Source organism: Myxine glutinosa, chromosome 13, assembly GCF_964187855.1.
Source record: "Myxine glutinosa chromosome 13, kmMyxGlut1.1, whole genome shotgun sequence".
Lineage (NCBI taxonomy): Eukaryota > Metazoa > Chordata > Myxini > Myxiniformes > Myxinidae > Myxine > Myxine glutinosa.
In genome coordinates this window covers 10,279,918-10,296,094 of record NC_136273.1, presented here as the reverse complement: position 1 = coordinate 10,296,094, position 16,177 = coordinate 10,279,918, and the positions used below count along the sequence as shown (strand labels likewise).

The 16,177-nt window shown below is 46.3% G+C and overlaps 1 protein-coding gene across 4 annotated transcripts in view; it reads right to left on the bottom strand.

The window, feature by feature from the left end:
* The window catches only part of NUP214 (nucleoporin 214), a 156,193-nt gene that overhangs the window by 83,644 nt on the left and 56,372 nt on the right, over positions 1-16,177 (bottom strand). For all 4 annotated transcript variants that reach the window (XM_068133742.2, XM_068133744.2, XM_068133743.2 and 1 more), the window contains exons 8-11: positions 8,246-8,352; positions 8,006-8,075; positions 7,431-7,557; positions 3,636-3,921 (exon numbers count right to left, since the gene is read on the bottom strand). In XM_068133742.2, coding sequence (XP_067989843.2) covers positions 3,636-3,921; positions 7,431-7,557; positions 8,006-8,075; positions 8,246-8,352 — 590 coding nt within the window. The remainder of the gene's footprint in view (positions 1-3,635; positions 3,922-7,430; positions 7,558-8,005; positions 8,076-8,245; positions 8,353-16,177) is intronic.

Below are 16,177 nucleotides of genomic sequence, written 5' to 3'. Positions count from 1 at the left end.
CGAGAGAAAGAGCGAGCGAGAGAAAGAGCGAGCGAGAGAAAGAGCGAGCGAGAGAAAGAGCGAGCGAGAGAAAGAGCGAGCGAGAGAAAGAGCGAGCGAGCGAAAGAGGGAGCAGAGAAAGAGCGAGCGAGAGAAAGAGCGAGCGAGCGAAAGAGCGAGCGAGAGAAAGAGCGAGCGAGAGAAAGAGCGAGCGAGAGAAAGAGCGAGCGAGAGAAAGAGCGAACGAGAGAAAGAGCGAACGAGAGAAAGAGCGAGCGAAAGAGCGAGCGAGAGAAAGAGCGAGAGAGCGAGCGAGAAAAAGAGCGAGCGAGAGAAAGAGCGAGCGAGAGAAAGAGCGAGCGAGAGAAAGAGCGAGCGAGAGAAAGAGCGAGCAAGAGAAAGAGCGAGCGTGAGAAAGGAGCGAGAGAAAGAGCGAGCGAGAGAAAGAGCGGGCGAGAGAAAGAACGAGCGAGAGAAAGAACGAGCGAGAGAAAGAACGAGCGAGAGAAAGAGCGAGCAAGAGAAAGAGCGAGCGAGGGAAAGAGCGAGCGAGAGAAAGAGCGAGCGAGAGAAAGAGCGAGCGAGAGAAAGAGCGAGCGAGAGAAAGAGGGAGCGAGAGAAAGAGCGAGCGAGAGAAAGAGCGAGCGAGAGAAAGAGCGAGAGAGCGAGCGAGAGAAAGAGCGAGCGTGAGAAAGGAGCGAGAGAAAGAGCGAGGGAGCGAGCGAGAGAAAGAGCGAGCGAGAGAAAGGAGCGAGAGAAAGAGCGAGCGAGAGAAAGAGCGAGCGAGAGAAAGAGCGAGCGAGAGAAAGAGCGAGCGAGGGAAAGAGCGAGCGAAAGAGTGAGCGAGAGAAAGAGCGAGCGAGAGAAAGAGCGAGAGAGCGAGCGAGGGAAAGAGCGAGCGAGAGAAAGAGCGAGCGAGAGAAAGAGCGAGCGAGAGAAAGAGCGAGCGTGAGAAAGAGCGAGTGAGAGAAAGAGCGAGTGAGAGAAAGAGCGAGAGAGCGAGCGAGAGAAAGAACGAGCGAGAGAAAGGAGCGAGAGAAAGAGCGAGCGAGAGAAAGGAGCGAGAGAAAGAGCGAGCGAGAGAAAGAGAGCGAGCAAGAGAAAGAGCGAGCGAGGGAAAGAGCGAGCGAAAGAGCGAGCGAGAGAAAGAGCGAGCGTGAGAAAGAGCGAGTGAGAGAAAGAGCGAGAGAGCGAGCGAGGGAAAGAGCGAGCGAGAGAAAGAGCGAGCGAAAGAGCGAGCGTGAGAAAGAGCGAGTGAGAGAAAGAGCGAGAGAGCGAGCGAGAGAAAGAGCGAGCGAGGGAAAGAGCGAGCGAGAGAAAAAGCGAGCGAGAGAAAAAGCGAGCGAGAGAAAGAGCGAATGAGCCCTCTGAATTTATTTTTGCAAATCACAAAGTGTCGAAAAAAGCCCTGAAGTGTCGATTTTAGATTTCACCAGTGACGTCACACAATGAACTCACCTTGATCCAAATAGTGGCTTTACATGGAGAACAATGTATGTCGAGCTTGGATTCCGATACCGATTCCACCATCATTACCAATGGTGAAGGTCTCATTACGTTGAAACTGATCAGTGGGATTTTGAAGAAACTATTGGAGACAAAATTAGTGATGGAAACACTTTCGGAGAAATTGTGGAGCCGGATCGTTTTGAGCAAGCGATTCGGACGAAGATGGTGTTGATGAAGATGGAGGTGTTGGTAGTGCAGATGAAAACGCCGGTCTCATGCTCACTACATATTGGTGGGTTTGTTTTTCTGTTCAATTGACAGTTTATGAGGGATTTGTACTCATTGATAAATCGCATGCTTATTTTTCTTTGTTTGTACCATTTTACTCATTGTTAATTTTTTTTATTTTGTACGTTGCTTGTAAATAGTCTGTTTATGTTGTTTGTATTTTTCATTATCAGCTCTACCTATTTTCAAGTCATGGTTTATTAGTCCCCCACATAGGTTTCATAGGATGGGGACTAAAGGTTTGCTTTCCATCTGTCTGTCCCTCCATCTATCTATCTACCTGTCTGTCTGTCCATCCATCCATCCATCCATCCCACCTGTGGTTTTCTGCACATTTCCCATACCCTCTAACACATTTAACTGAAACTTGGTAAATTGCTTTATGACAAGTTGCAGAACAACTTTGAGTTTCGGGACGTTTCGTCAATTTTTCACGGAGTTATGGCCTTTTGGACTTAGAAAACATCACTTATTATACATGGGTCAGTTTTCCAGACTTTTTTCCCCATACCCTTTAACACATTTAACTGAAACTTGGAACACGACTTTTATTATGATACGTTACAAAAACTGCAATTTATTCTGTAGCAATTGCTGAGTGATTGGAACAAGAACATTCATTGGGACCAGTAGGGACATGTATTGTAAAGCAATTCTCCCTCTTGCTATTGTTGTCTGCCTCTCCTGTCTGTCATGGTCAAATGAGCCTCATAAACTCTTGTGTACAGAATGAGAGCAAGGGCTGCAGGTGAAAGTGATCAAGCTTAGACTAGGGAATGTTAACAAGGCTTTCTAGTAGAAAGGGTAAACATAGGGGCAATAACCCTGGTGCTCATCTGGTAAAAAAACAGTATACTGCACTGACTGAAGGTATTTTAAACCAATTTCAATGCTGGCTAGAAGACAGGGCAGCATGAAGAATCATACTAACATAATCATAAGACTTTAAACAAACAAAAAAAAATACCTATTTTGGCAGGCAACCTCCCCCGCCCCCCCCCCACCCCCCCCCCCCCCGCCTTCACACCCCGTGTACCTCTCCTCAGACCCCAATTTTTCCAATGCCTTGAACAAACATTTGCACATCACGTATGAAGAAGGTTTGTGGTGAAGTTTCATCAAAATTGTGTGTGTAGGTTATGAGAAAAAAGCAAATACCTATTTTGGGGGCAAGCCGCCCCATAGACCACCTTGGACCCTAGTTTTTTTAATGTCAGGAACAAACTTTGGTACAACAAGGGAGATTAAGGTTGTGGTCAAGTTTCATCAGAATTGCATGCGTTGTTTCTGAGAAGAAAGCAAATACCTATTTTTGGGGTAACCCCCCCACCCCCATAGATCCCCAAAGGGGCCGATTTCTTTAATGCCGTGAACAAACTTTGGTACATCACGGGTGATGGAAGCTGTGGTAAAGTTTCATTGAAATAGTGTGTGTAGTTTGAGGAAAAAGCAAATTCCTATTTTTGGGGGGTCAAACCTGGATCCACTTTGACCCTCAGTAAACCCTCTTAGATCCCGATTTTTTTTTAATGTCGTGAACAAACTTTTGTCACATAGGTGTGTCTGTGTGTGTGTATGTTTGTGTGTGTGTGTGCGGTGTGTGTGCGTTTGCATGATAATGTAAAGCGCCATGAGGGTAGTTTACTCGGCTTGATGGGGCTATATAAGGCTCCTTTATTATTATTATTATTATTATTAACACAACAAATATCATTTGTGGCAAATTTGGTCGCAATCCCATCAGCGGTTTCGGAGAAGAAGTTTCAAGTGTTTACGGACGGTCGGTCGGTCGGACTGACTGACTGACTGACTGACTGACTGACTGACTGACGGCGCGCCATCGCATAAGCTACCCTGAACTTCATTTCAGGTAAGCTAACAACCTGTGACCTGGAAGAGGGCGGGGGATAAATGCTCACCCTGGAGGAAGCTGCTTCATATCGCCAGCGACACTTGAAGAAGCTATGCTCAGAGCTGCGGAAGGTCCATGTTTGTTAGCCATGGGAGCCACTGCGGCCAGAGACATGATGATGGGAGTTGAAGCAGTGCTAAAGGAAGGTCTTGCATCATCAAGACATAGGTGCTGGGCTGGAGCAACGATGGATTGTGTTGATGGATTTAAATTGATCATATGGAAAGGACAAAGTATTCCTTCGGTGGAGAGCAGCAGCAAAATGGGTGCAGGTAGCAACATTTTGTCATCTCCTATAAGGAAAAACATTTGAAAATTTCAGCTGTTGGTGGACATCCTGGGAAAATCAGTCGAGCATACAAAATCCAACATGCAAATAAAAGATGAAATAAAAGTAGATGAAATAAAATGACCATCAATATGAAAGCTAGCGTGGATCTATATCGACAGACACGTAGAACGATGGATGGAATTAACAAAACGTTTACCGAAGTATACTAACCACGGCCTGATAAGCAAGGAGAGGCTGACGTTTGGAGCTTTAACTTTTAAGGTTAACATCTGGGATATCAGTTTCTTGTTGCTTTGCACTGTTGTTGGCACACTTCGATCAATGACCGGTTTTATTTGATCAAAATAGCCAAATTTGGAGGCAATGCCAAGTATTGGAAATTGCACATGAACACTATATGCAAGGAGGACAAATTCCACATGCATACAACTCTCCAGCATAACATTGGGTGGTTATAAAGAACAACCTCTGACACACCATTGGAAATTATTTCAGCATTAATAATACCAATATACCAGCACGACTATGTCGATCTTGAAGAAAGTCAATAAACATAGGGGCAATAACCCTGGCGCTCACCTGGCAGAATAAACAGTATACTGCAGACTAAAGTTATTTAAAACCAATTTCTTGAGTTTGTTTGACAAAGAAGTTGCTAGAAGACAGGGCAGCATGGAGAATCATACTAACATAATCATGACTTTAAAGAGAAAAAAAAAAAAAAAAAAAATACCTTTAGAGGCCATTTTCCCCCACAAGCTCTTTCACGAGCCTCGATCTTGTATACAAAAAAAAAAAAAAAAAAAAAAAAGCGGGGGTTAGCCTTTTTCAGGGACCGTGGTTGTTGTTGTTTTTTTTTTGGTCCCCTTTTTGAAGCAATGTTTTACGGCCGGATGCCCTTCCTGCCGCCAACCCTTTTTGTCGCCTTTTTACGACAAACAGGGAATTACCAGTGAACTGGTACTCAATTTGCCGACCTCGGAAGGATGACAGGCTGAGTCAACCCCCCTGGCGTTAATTCAGCGATCGACCGGGATTCGAACCCAGGATCCTAGGATCCTAAGCTGGCACCCTAGCCGCGAGCCCAACACCAAGCTTTAAACAAACATACAGTTTAAACTTTAAACAGACAAACCAACAAATTAAATACTTATTTTGGGGGGGTAACCCCCCGCCCCACCCTCCCGCCCCAACCCCATATACCTCCTCAGACCCCAATTTTTATAATGCCTTGAACAAACATTGGTACATCACGGGTGATGAAGGTTGTGGTGAAGTTTCATCGAAATAGTGTGTATTTTCAGAGAAGAAAGCAAATGTCTATTTTTGGGGGTCAAACCTGAACCCACTTTGACCGCCCATAGACACCCTCAGACCTCTATTTTCTTAGTGCCGTGAACAAACTTCGGTACATCATGGGTGATGAAGTTTCATCGAAATCGTGTTTGTTGTTTCAGAGGAAAAAGCAAATTCCTATTTTGGGGGGATCAAACCTGGATCCATTTTGACCCCCGGTAGACCCCTTACACCCCGATATTTTTTAATGTTGTGAACAAACTTTAGTCAACAACACAACAGCAACGTGCATTTTAAAGGCCATCTTCCCTGCTAGAGCGGGGGTTAGCCTTGCGGTCCCCATGACAATCTTCTCCATTTTGCCCTATTTTCTGCATCTCCCCTTGTTAACCCCCTTGCCCGCATTTCTTCTTCCACCATCTTCAGCCAAGTCTTTCTCGGTCTTCCCCGTCCTCTACTTCCTTCTACATTCATTTCCATCACTCTTCTCAACCAGTCACTTTCATCCTCCATCCAACACATGACCAAACCATCTCAACCTGTTCCTCTTCACAGCATCAATCACAGGCTCTATTCCCATCATCTTTCGCAATTCATCATTTGTCTTCCTCTCTCTGAACGATACTCCACACATCCATCGATTTTCCACCCTTTCCAACCTTCGTTGCTGCTCCACGTTCATTACCCATGTCTCGCTCCCATAAATCACAACACTTCTCACACATGCAGCATACACCTTTCCCTTCAGCTTCAACGACACTCCCCTCCTCATCAGCACGCCACTCAATTCCCCAAACGTATTCCATGCACATCTCACTCCAGCAACCGTTGCCGAATCTGATCCACCTTCTCCATTCAGCATGTCTCCGAGGTAGCAAAATGTTTTCACACCTTCCAGCTTCATGCCGTCTCCAAGATCCAAATCAACATTTCCTCCATCTGCAGCTCCCTCTGTGCACACCTTACATTTGAATGTAGCTGCCACACTGGTTAATGACCCTCTCAGACAACTACATTTTTGATGAACCCACTCAGCGCACATTGTACATTGAATGGAGTTCACTCCGACACCCTTCCTGCACACAGCACAGGGCCACTTCCCAGTTCTTTCCACCTCACCACATGCTTTACCACTTGCCATCACCTTCGTCTTTCCGATAGTCACCTTCAGACCTTTTGTCTCCATACATTCCTTCCACTTGTTCGTCTTTTCCTTCAGTGCATCCATAATTTCCACAATCAACACCAGATCATCTGCATACAACAACTCCCACGGTAAACCCTGCTTTACGTTCTGAGCCAGCACCTCCATCACAGCTACAAATAGTAGTGGACTTAGTACCGACCCCTGATACACTCCCACCTTCACCTCAACCTCACCACTGTTCCCGTCCTTCGTCCTTACAGCTGTGCGCGCTCTTTTGTACATTGCCATCACTACTCTGATCAACCATTCCTCCACTCCTAACTTCCTCAATGCCCATGTCAATACTTTGCGTGGAACCCTATCGAATGCTTTCTCCAGATCAACAAACCCAAGAAACAACTTCTTCCTCTTCTCCATGTACTTCTCCTGCAACTGCCTCACAATGAAAAGCGCGTCTGTCGTTCACTCATCCTGGCATAAATCCAAACTGCATTTCGTCGATCTTCACTTTCTTCCTTATCCTCCTCTCCAACACCCTTTCCAATACCTTCATTCCATGCTCCAATAACTTTATCGCTCGGTACGAGCCACACTCCAGAGGGTCACCTTTCCCCTTGTATAGAGGGACGAGGGTACTCAGTTCCCAATCCACTGGAATGCGGCCTTCTTTCACCACCAGATTACAGATCTCTGTCATTCTCTTCACACCCCAACTTCCTGCTGCCTTCAACATATCTCCCACAACTCCCGTCGGCCCTCACGCTTTTCTACTCTTCATTGCTTTTATCGCTTCCTCAACTTCCTTCTCAGTTATCTTCTCTGCCGGTCCTAAAACTGGGTTACTCACACAACAAGTGCAACAAGTGCAAAGTCACAACACAACAAATATCATTTGTGCCAAATTTGGTCACAATCCCATCAGCAGTTTCGGAGTAGAAGTTGCAAGTGTTTACCGACAGACGGATGGACTGACTGACGACGCACCATCGCATAAGCTCCCTTGAACTTCGTTCCAGGTGAGCTAAAAAAAAAGTATTCTCAGCCAACAATCAAGTGCAAAATTTTACCAAAAGGAATTGAAATTTGGCTTGTGGTGTCAACAGCAATCCCCATGGGAAGAGTGTCTTCGCCGTTTTCCGAGAGCGGAAGTTCAGCACGACACGCATCTTCAAGGTTCCACAGCTCCCAGGGTGTCTGATGCAGAGAGAAGAGGCAATACCCTGAGCAGAACTTCACAAATAATGCAACTTAGGAATCGATGGAGTTATGGAGGAACTGATAAAGTGAACCATAACATCCGAATAGCGTCTCGACATTATTTAAAATACTTCATATATTTCATGCTTTTCAAGTGATATTATTATTATTATTTTGTATGCAGCCTGTGGTGGCTGGTTGCATCCTTTGTTGGGAGTGCAGCTGGGCCGATGGTGCAGTGCCCCCTGTTACCAGCAAACTGGTACTCATTTTGCTGACCCCAGAAGGATGACAGGCTGAGTCAACCCACCTGGTGTTATTTAACAGCACGTCAGAGGCTCAAACTCAAGACCCTAAGATCTGAAAGCAGCCACCTTAATCGTTAAGCCAACACCAGGCTTTACATATTGGAGTAAATGAGTAGAAGAAAAGAGTCAATACTTACTGTGTTCCCTTTCTGCCGAGCAATGACTGCGACCTCCACAGACATGGCCATGGCTAAGACCATCATGCTCCTGGTCAAAGAAACACCGCATCAGCAACCAACAACGGTTGCACACGGGAATGAGACTTTAGTGTCCGATCAACATGGTATTGTGAGTACGAGAATGGTTAAATTAATTAATTATTATGGTGTTGGTAAGGCAATAAACACTGGATTCAGAAGGCAACAAAATGTGCACACCATTCATCAATGTACTGCAGATAGAACTGGTGCTGTCTTTCCGGTGAATTCCCGAAAAGCAACCCCGTAAAGGTGACGAAACTTTCCGTTGTCCGCTCATCTTTTTTCTGAATGAAACACAGTGAAAATGGTTGGTATTGAAAAGACATACTGGAGAGAGTAGACAAGACAGTGGGGACTTAAGGAAGAAATAGCAAAAATCAACCAAGTGCCAATTTGGTCCCCAGATAAATAAAGGCATCTGCTCATTCAAATCATCATTCCTTCTTTTTCCTCAACTCACGGACAGGCTAAACGGGAACGGCACTTGCCTTTGGAGAGAGACACTTGCTGAGAGCCTTACGGAATGAGAACGGCACTTGCCTTAGGAGAGACACTTGTTGAGAGCCTTAAGGAACGAGAACGGCACTTGCCTTAGGAGGGAGACATTTGGTGAGAGCCTTACGGAACTAGAACGGCACTCGGTAGGGTGCATACCCCTCAGCCAGGCTGAACAGTTTACGTTTTGTATTCCACCGATATGCCGGATCTGGATCTGGGCCATAACCAAAATCAAATCAGCTTTTTCTTATCACCTAACCAAGCCATCCACCTAATTTTGTCATAATCCATCCACGTTTTGAAATATCGTGCTTTATATCGTTTTTGGCCTAACCACCCAAGCGAGTGCCCCGGATGCAGTCATGGAAAGAGAGTGGCAATTATACAGTCACGTGAAAAAGTAAGTACACCCCATGTAAAGTTTTGACTTTTTCAACATATTTCAACATACAGCTATTTGATCTTCATTTCAACAATATTGAAAGATAAAGGTGATATAATATAACAAACATCATGAAAGATTTACATTTTGTAGTCAATTGTATAATTTAAATAAACATAAATGCAAATTTCGCATGTGGAAAAAGTAAGTACACCCTGACATTTATCACTACAAATACCTAAAATTAGAATCAGGTGCACCAGCTCAGGTGCAAATGATTAGAACATCGTTAGAGAGGATCTTGGAGGAACCTGTCTTGTTTAAATCTCAGACATTTCGTTTGGTTTGCTCTTTGTTGTTGAAGTGTGCGGCGTCACCATGCCGAGATCAAAAGAGCTCTCTGAGGCCTTCAGAAAGAAGGTTATAGATGCCTATGAGTCTCGGAAGGGATTTAAAAATATCTCCAAACAATTTGAAATCAATCATTCCACTGTCCGGAAGATCATCTACAAGTGGAGAAGATTCCAAACAACTGCCAACTTGTTCAGGCCAGGCCGCCCCAGCAAGTTCAGCCCGAGAGCAGACCGCGAGATGCTGAAAGAAGTCTCTAAGAACAGCAAAATGTCATCAGGGGACCTACAGGTAGTTCTTGCCACTGTTGATGTCAAAGTGCATGAGTCTACCATTAGAAAGAGGCTGCACAAATTTGATCTACATGGGAGGTGTGCCAGGAGGAAACCTTTGCTGTCCAGAAAGAACATCAGGGCAAGACTAAAGTTTGCCAATGAACACCTGGGCAAAGACCAGCACTTCTGGAACAATGTGCTCTGGACAGATGAGTCAAAGGTAGAGCTATTTGGCCACAGTACCAGAAGACATGTTTGGCGAAAACCAAAGACAGCATTTGACCACAAGAACCTGATACCAACTGAAAAGCATGGTGGTGGAAATATTATGGTTTGTGGCAGCTTTGCTGCATCAGGGCCTGGGCAGCTCACCATCATAGAATCCACTATGAATTCTTCATTGTATCAGAGGGTGATTGAGGATAAGGTGAGGCCATCTGTCGGGAAGTTGAAGCTCAACCGAAGGTGGACCTTGCAACATGACAATGACCCTAAACATACCAGTAAATCCACCAAGGAATGGCTGAAAAGAAAGAAATGGAGGGTTCTGGAATGGCTAAGTCAAAGCCCGGATCTAAATCCCATCGAGATGTTGTGGGGGGATTTGAAACGAGCTGTGCATGCAAGAAACCCCTCAAACATCGTACAGCTGAAAGAATTCTGCATGGAGGAGTGGGCAAAAATTTCTCCCAGTCGATGTCAGAGACTGGTAGACAATTATAAGAAACGCCTACTTGAGGTTGTTTCTGCCAAAGGGGGCAATACCACCTATTAGAGCCAAGGGTGCACTTACTTTTTCCACATGCGAAATTTGCATTTATGTTTATTTAAATTATACAATGGACTACAAAATGTAAATGTTTCATGATATTTGTTATATTATATCACCTTTATCTATCAATATTGTTGAAATGAAGATCAAATAGCTGTATGTTGAAATATGTTGAAAAAGTCAAAACTTTACATGGGGTGTATTTACTTTTTCACATGACTGTATGTGTGAGAAAATTGCATGCTTGGCCAAGGTCTCCCAGATAACACAGATGGCAGAGCCCTGCTACGGTTCAACAGAGGACCTGGGTTCAATTCCTGGTCTTGGCGTGTAATTTCCCCACATATATCAATTGATTAGTTATAATCCTGTTTTTATATATTTGATAGTCAAAGATTATATAGATTAGTCAAAGCTGATACAGACATATATATATATATATATATATATATATATATATATATATATATATATATATATATATATATATATATATATATATATATATATATATATATATATATATATATATTGTTGCGGTTGTGCCATAAAGGCAAACCCCCTATAGTTAAATTGCACGACAACATGCAGCCTGCAGTAGTTAGTTATTTTCTATTGAATGTAAAGATTAGCCCTATCCCATTGTGCAGTAATCAAAACCAATATGCGGTGAAGTTGGACAGGATTTCAAACCCTCGTTGGTTAAGGGAAGCCATTTTTAATGAGCAGGAAGGCGTGGCCAAAAGCACAGCCCCGGTGACCCGTCGCCATGATGGGACAAGCCTCAGCCAATGGGAGGCTCTGGAACATATTGAAGGGTGTGGGCGGGTCTGATAAAACCCCAGTCCAGCGCATTATCATTCTCTTTGCTTTGGATTTCGCTGCGCACAGGACGACCTCTCTTTTCTTTGGGATTTTGCTGCGCTACGACATCCTGTTCTGAACTCTTTGCCTTGGATTTTGCGGCGCAGAGGACACACCTGAGCTCTTGCCCTTTTCGCCACGCCCATGACGAGACCTCGCTTGCTTTTTCGTAGCTCCCACGACACGTCTTTTGCGTTTGTGTTCTTCGTCAACACCCATCGCTTCTGCGCCGATCCCTTGTGCCATCTGGCTGACCTGCAAGCGTTGGCTTCTCCCACGACTCACCTGAGCCGAAGTTTGGCTGCCTGCGTGGCAGCTTGTCCCACCTGAGCTAAGTTCATCCGTGCCGACTTCGAGACGGCGGTTCGTCCTTCGGACCTGACAAAATTCGGACCTTCGGATCAAAAATCACGTCAGATAGCCGCTTTCCACACCGTGCAAATCCGTCGGCACGCAATTGAATAAGGTGTGTGGAAGCGAGGGTTCGGTACCCGGTTTCTCCCGGCACATGTCTTGAAGGTATTTGGAATATTGACCAGTAAACGCTTCGACTTCCGGCTTGGGATCCTAGGATCCTGGGTTCGAATCCCGGTCGATCGCTGAATTAATACCAGGGGGGTTGACTCAGCCTGTCATCCTTCCGAAGTCGGCAAATTGAGTACCGGCTCACTGGTAATTCCCTGTGTGTCGCAAGAGGTGACTAACAGGGTTGGCGGCAGGAAGGGCATCCGGCCATAAAACATTGCTTCAAAAAGGGGACCGCGGTGCTCGAAAAAGGCCAACCCCCACTCTGCGGGGAAAAATGGCCTCTAAAGGTGGTTCAAACTCTAAGCGTGACTGGGAGATTGGCGATCGGAATTGCTCAGCAATCCGTCAACCACGAACTTAGTCGTGGACGGCGGTCTCAGTGGACCGGGAGTTTGAGGAGGAGCAGGGCATAAACCCCCCTTAGTACATCGACGAACCCGAGATCCGCAACAATATTATATATATATATATATATATGTTTATATATATATATATGTAACTATATATATATATAGTTACAGATCGCGGTTAAGATGTTATAGACCGAGCGGTGGTGTAAAACCGCGACCTAACAAAACTCACCCGATTCACCCAGACTTTGGCCGTATCGCACCCTAGCTGCTCAATGAGGGAAAAGACAGAAACGACGCAATGCAAGAGGAAAAAGGAAGACAAAGAAAGGTTTGAAATACTACTACATTTATTCCTACTATTTACACACAAGCAAAAAGAAACAATTACGTTTATTTACAAGCACAAGACGCAGGTGACACAGTGCAAATTTAGCTTACCTACAGACTTAATTAAATACCCAGGGACAGAACAAACAAAACGCTGACTCATGCGGGGAATTGCTGAAATGGCAGGATGTGGATGGCTGGAGGGGGAGGGAGGTCCAAGGGGGGTCATGCAGCACAACCGGCGCGTTCAGCAGCCGCCGTTCCTCTTCGGCCCTGCTCCAAACCGCCGTTCAGGCCCCCTTTGGCGGTTGGGTGGTCTGGCTGCTGCGGCCGCCGTCCGCTGCGTTCCCCGGACTTGTCTGGTCCAAACCCTCAACTCTGTCGTGTTTCTCTCACTCCTCACCGCAACCAACTGACCACCGACTCCTTTTGCAACCAACTTCCGCAACCAACTCTTCTCTCTCAACAACCCTTCTCTCCTTCTTTGACCACTTCCGTTTTTGCGCCTTTTATAGCGCCTCCAGCGATTACGCCCCCGGCGCTTTGGACACGCCCATCGGGGGTGCTCACCTCGGCCCTGGTTGGTCGCGCGACCCTCGGGCTCCGCCCTGGATGACGACGGGCGGGCGCGCCCCTCCTCCCCTCTGACGAGGTGGAGACACGCCTTTCTTCTCCGACTCAAAGCCCATGGTCAATGGCGGTTATTGGAGGGGAGGTAATATGAGGTCAATGGTGGTTATTGGAGGGGAGGTAATATGAGCAATCGAGGCTCGGCAATGACGAGAGGGGATGTAATATGAGGTCAATGGAGGTTTTGGAGGGGAGGGAAAGGGAGATTTTTGGGGATGGGAAGGAAAGGGGGGATCTATTCTCTTTCACTGGTGCAATGGAGTATTTCAATTAATGGGAGACACAGCCTTATCCTAAAACACAGAATAAGATATAACTATCGAACATGGATATTCTATGATTGGCTGACGTGTATGCTTGTGGACTATGGGACGCCCTTTTGGTCCTTACACAGCTCCGGAGGCAGGAGGCACAGAATAACAACAACAATAATAATACTTCACACCAATTTACCACAATACAACACAATCAAAAAAATACAGTCCTCATCTCCGCAACACTGCACCCTCCTCCTCTTAGGCATGTCCCGGGCCTACAACTTTTATTTTTAGTGTGACACGTAGGTGTAGTTCCCTCTATTTTTAACCTGACCCTGAGTGCGACAGTTTTAAAACAATAATAAATGTGTCCCGCTGCTCCATTGCACCCTGCCTAACAGACTTACGCCCACAGTTAACCGAATTGCAGAATGGTCTTCAAGCTATACACTGACGGTGGGGAGCATTATTTACAATTGACGCTATTTTTATTTACAAAACTAACCCAGGACCTGTAATTGTTCTTTCTGGGGGGAGACAGTCTGTTCTGCATCAATGCACCATGAAAGCACCTATAACGCACCAACACACCCTCAAGCACCAATCAGTGCAGTCACCACCGTTCATCAATAAAAAAATAAACCAACAACCCCTAACCCTGCAGGTGTCTCTTGCTCTTCGGCTCCCTCTGCTGGCTATTACTTTCTTCCAGATGTTGTCATTTCCTTTCATTTTCTTACTGGCGGCCTATTTGAGCATAAAATGAAATGCACCCATCGTGTCCATTTTTATTTATTTATGGCCCACAGGGCCGACTAGTGTGGTTCACCTGTGGGGCATCGGTGCCCTGTGGCCAAGGTCCGCCAGCAAGATTTCGGGCCCTCATGGCCGGTTCCAGCAGAGGGGCCATGCCCCAACCCATGGGGTCCATAAGTGGTGCTCGGCCACAGGCATGTGGTCCATAATGTGGTGCATCGATGCAGACAGCTGGTTCTGGGAATTTCGGGCGCACAATGGCCGACCCACGCACGCTCCCCTCGGCGCCCAACGGCGCACAGGTCATGTGGGAGACAAAAGGGGATAGACAAATGAGCGAGGGGTAAGGTCACAAGGGTACACATCAATAAGGCAATGCAAGGCGAAATGCGTACGGAGGGCGAAGTGAGAAAGCTCGTCCCTACCGTACGTCACCCCCCTGTCACCTACCCTTGCCCTCACCCCATATGTACAAAAATCTACACATTTACAAATTTGTCACTACTGTCACGTCTTCCCCATATTTCCTCTATACCAAATTCGTCACCACAATCCCTCTATCCAAAATTTGCCATCACCAAATTCATCATCAATCCTCATAAGGAGGGAGAGATGGAATCACGCACAATGTCACACCCACGTCATGATGCGTCTCACATTCCAAACATTTGCACAATAAAAAATAATAAAACATGGCATGGTGTGGAGTTACCTGTCACCTCAGGTGAGTGGGTGCAGATGGTGCGAGGAGATCCTTCATCCTAACTATCCTCTAAATGACTTTAACACACTTTACACTACCCGGGGTCTTTCCCTGCCAATCCATTGGCCACTTACACTATGGGTTCTAACAACCAATCCCCATTGACCAAACTGTGGTGCTTCTCAATTTGGGGTCTCACTCCCCCGATTCATCTCCTGGTGCCCTCGCACAATTTCTGGGCCGCGACGTGTAGCTCTCCCAACAGGTCTACCCACCTGCACACCTCCACCACTGTAGTTGCCACCCGAGCTTACCTAGCTCCTCACCCTAACCTATCTAACTGGGGGCAGCCCCTCTCCTGGCTCTGTCACCCCATGGTGCCCTCTGGCACTGGGCTACCCGGGTCCGTCCTCCGGATCCTCGGGCCCCATCCACAACAACTACTACCGGCTCCCAGAGCCCACCTGCGGCCTCACCTGGCCGACATCCTTACAGTGGTGGAGTGCCCAAACCAACTACACACACTAACAGGCTACACGCCCAGCCATTTCCACAACACTAATGCACCCATCCAAACATCATTCTTCCAACCGCACCACAGATGCCAATATCCAACCACAATTTACCTGTGCCCTCTACCTAACACTTACACTACCCGCCCCGGGTATCCGTGATGGGGGTCCACTCTTCCCCCATTCACACCTTCGCACCATCCACTCCACTCCACAATTTCCACCATACTCACTCCACGACCATCCATTCCAATACTCCATACCATTTATTCCATACACCTGTCTTTCATTCACCTGTCGTTGCACACCTGTGCAATCCTACCTGGCGCCACCTGCACCCTCCTCCTCTTCCTGGACCAGTTGGTCAACACAACACACAATCACCACTACTCCCTCATACACTGCTCCACACACCTGTTCAGTTGCACACCTGTGCAATCACACCTGTTCCATTCTCACCTGTTCAATCCTCACACGCACGGCATCATCTCAGCTAACTACTCCCCTCTGAAACTTGCGCTTCCCAGTCGTCCCTTTAAACTATTGCGCTCCCACGTCATTATCATCCACACTAAACTACCTGCGTCCCCACTACAGGTATCAGTCACTAACTAAACTTAACGTTACCTAATGTCATCTTCGCTAGATCCCTACACACCATATCCTAACCCACCCGGGCTAGTTTTCACTGCCATCACCCCCATAAGCTATTGCGCATTTGCCCCACCTGTGAGGGATGGTGGATTTGCCATCCCACCACATCGGGGGTCTCTCACTATCAATTTTGTTCGTCCAGATTCCACAAGTCAAAAATTTTCTATTTACTGCCAATTCTACCCACTATTACAAATTTCGTATCGAATCACTACCATCATCATCACAGTCCGTCTACTTATTACAT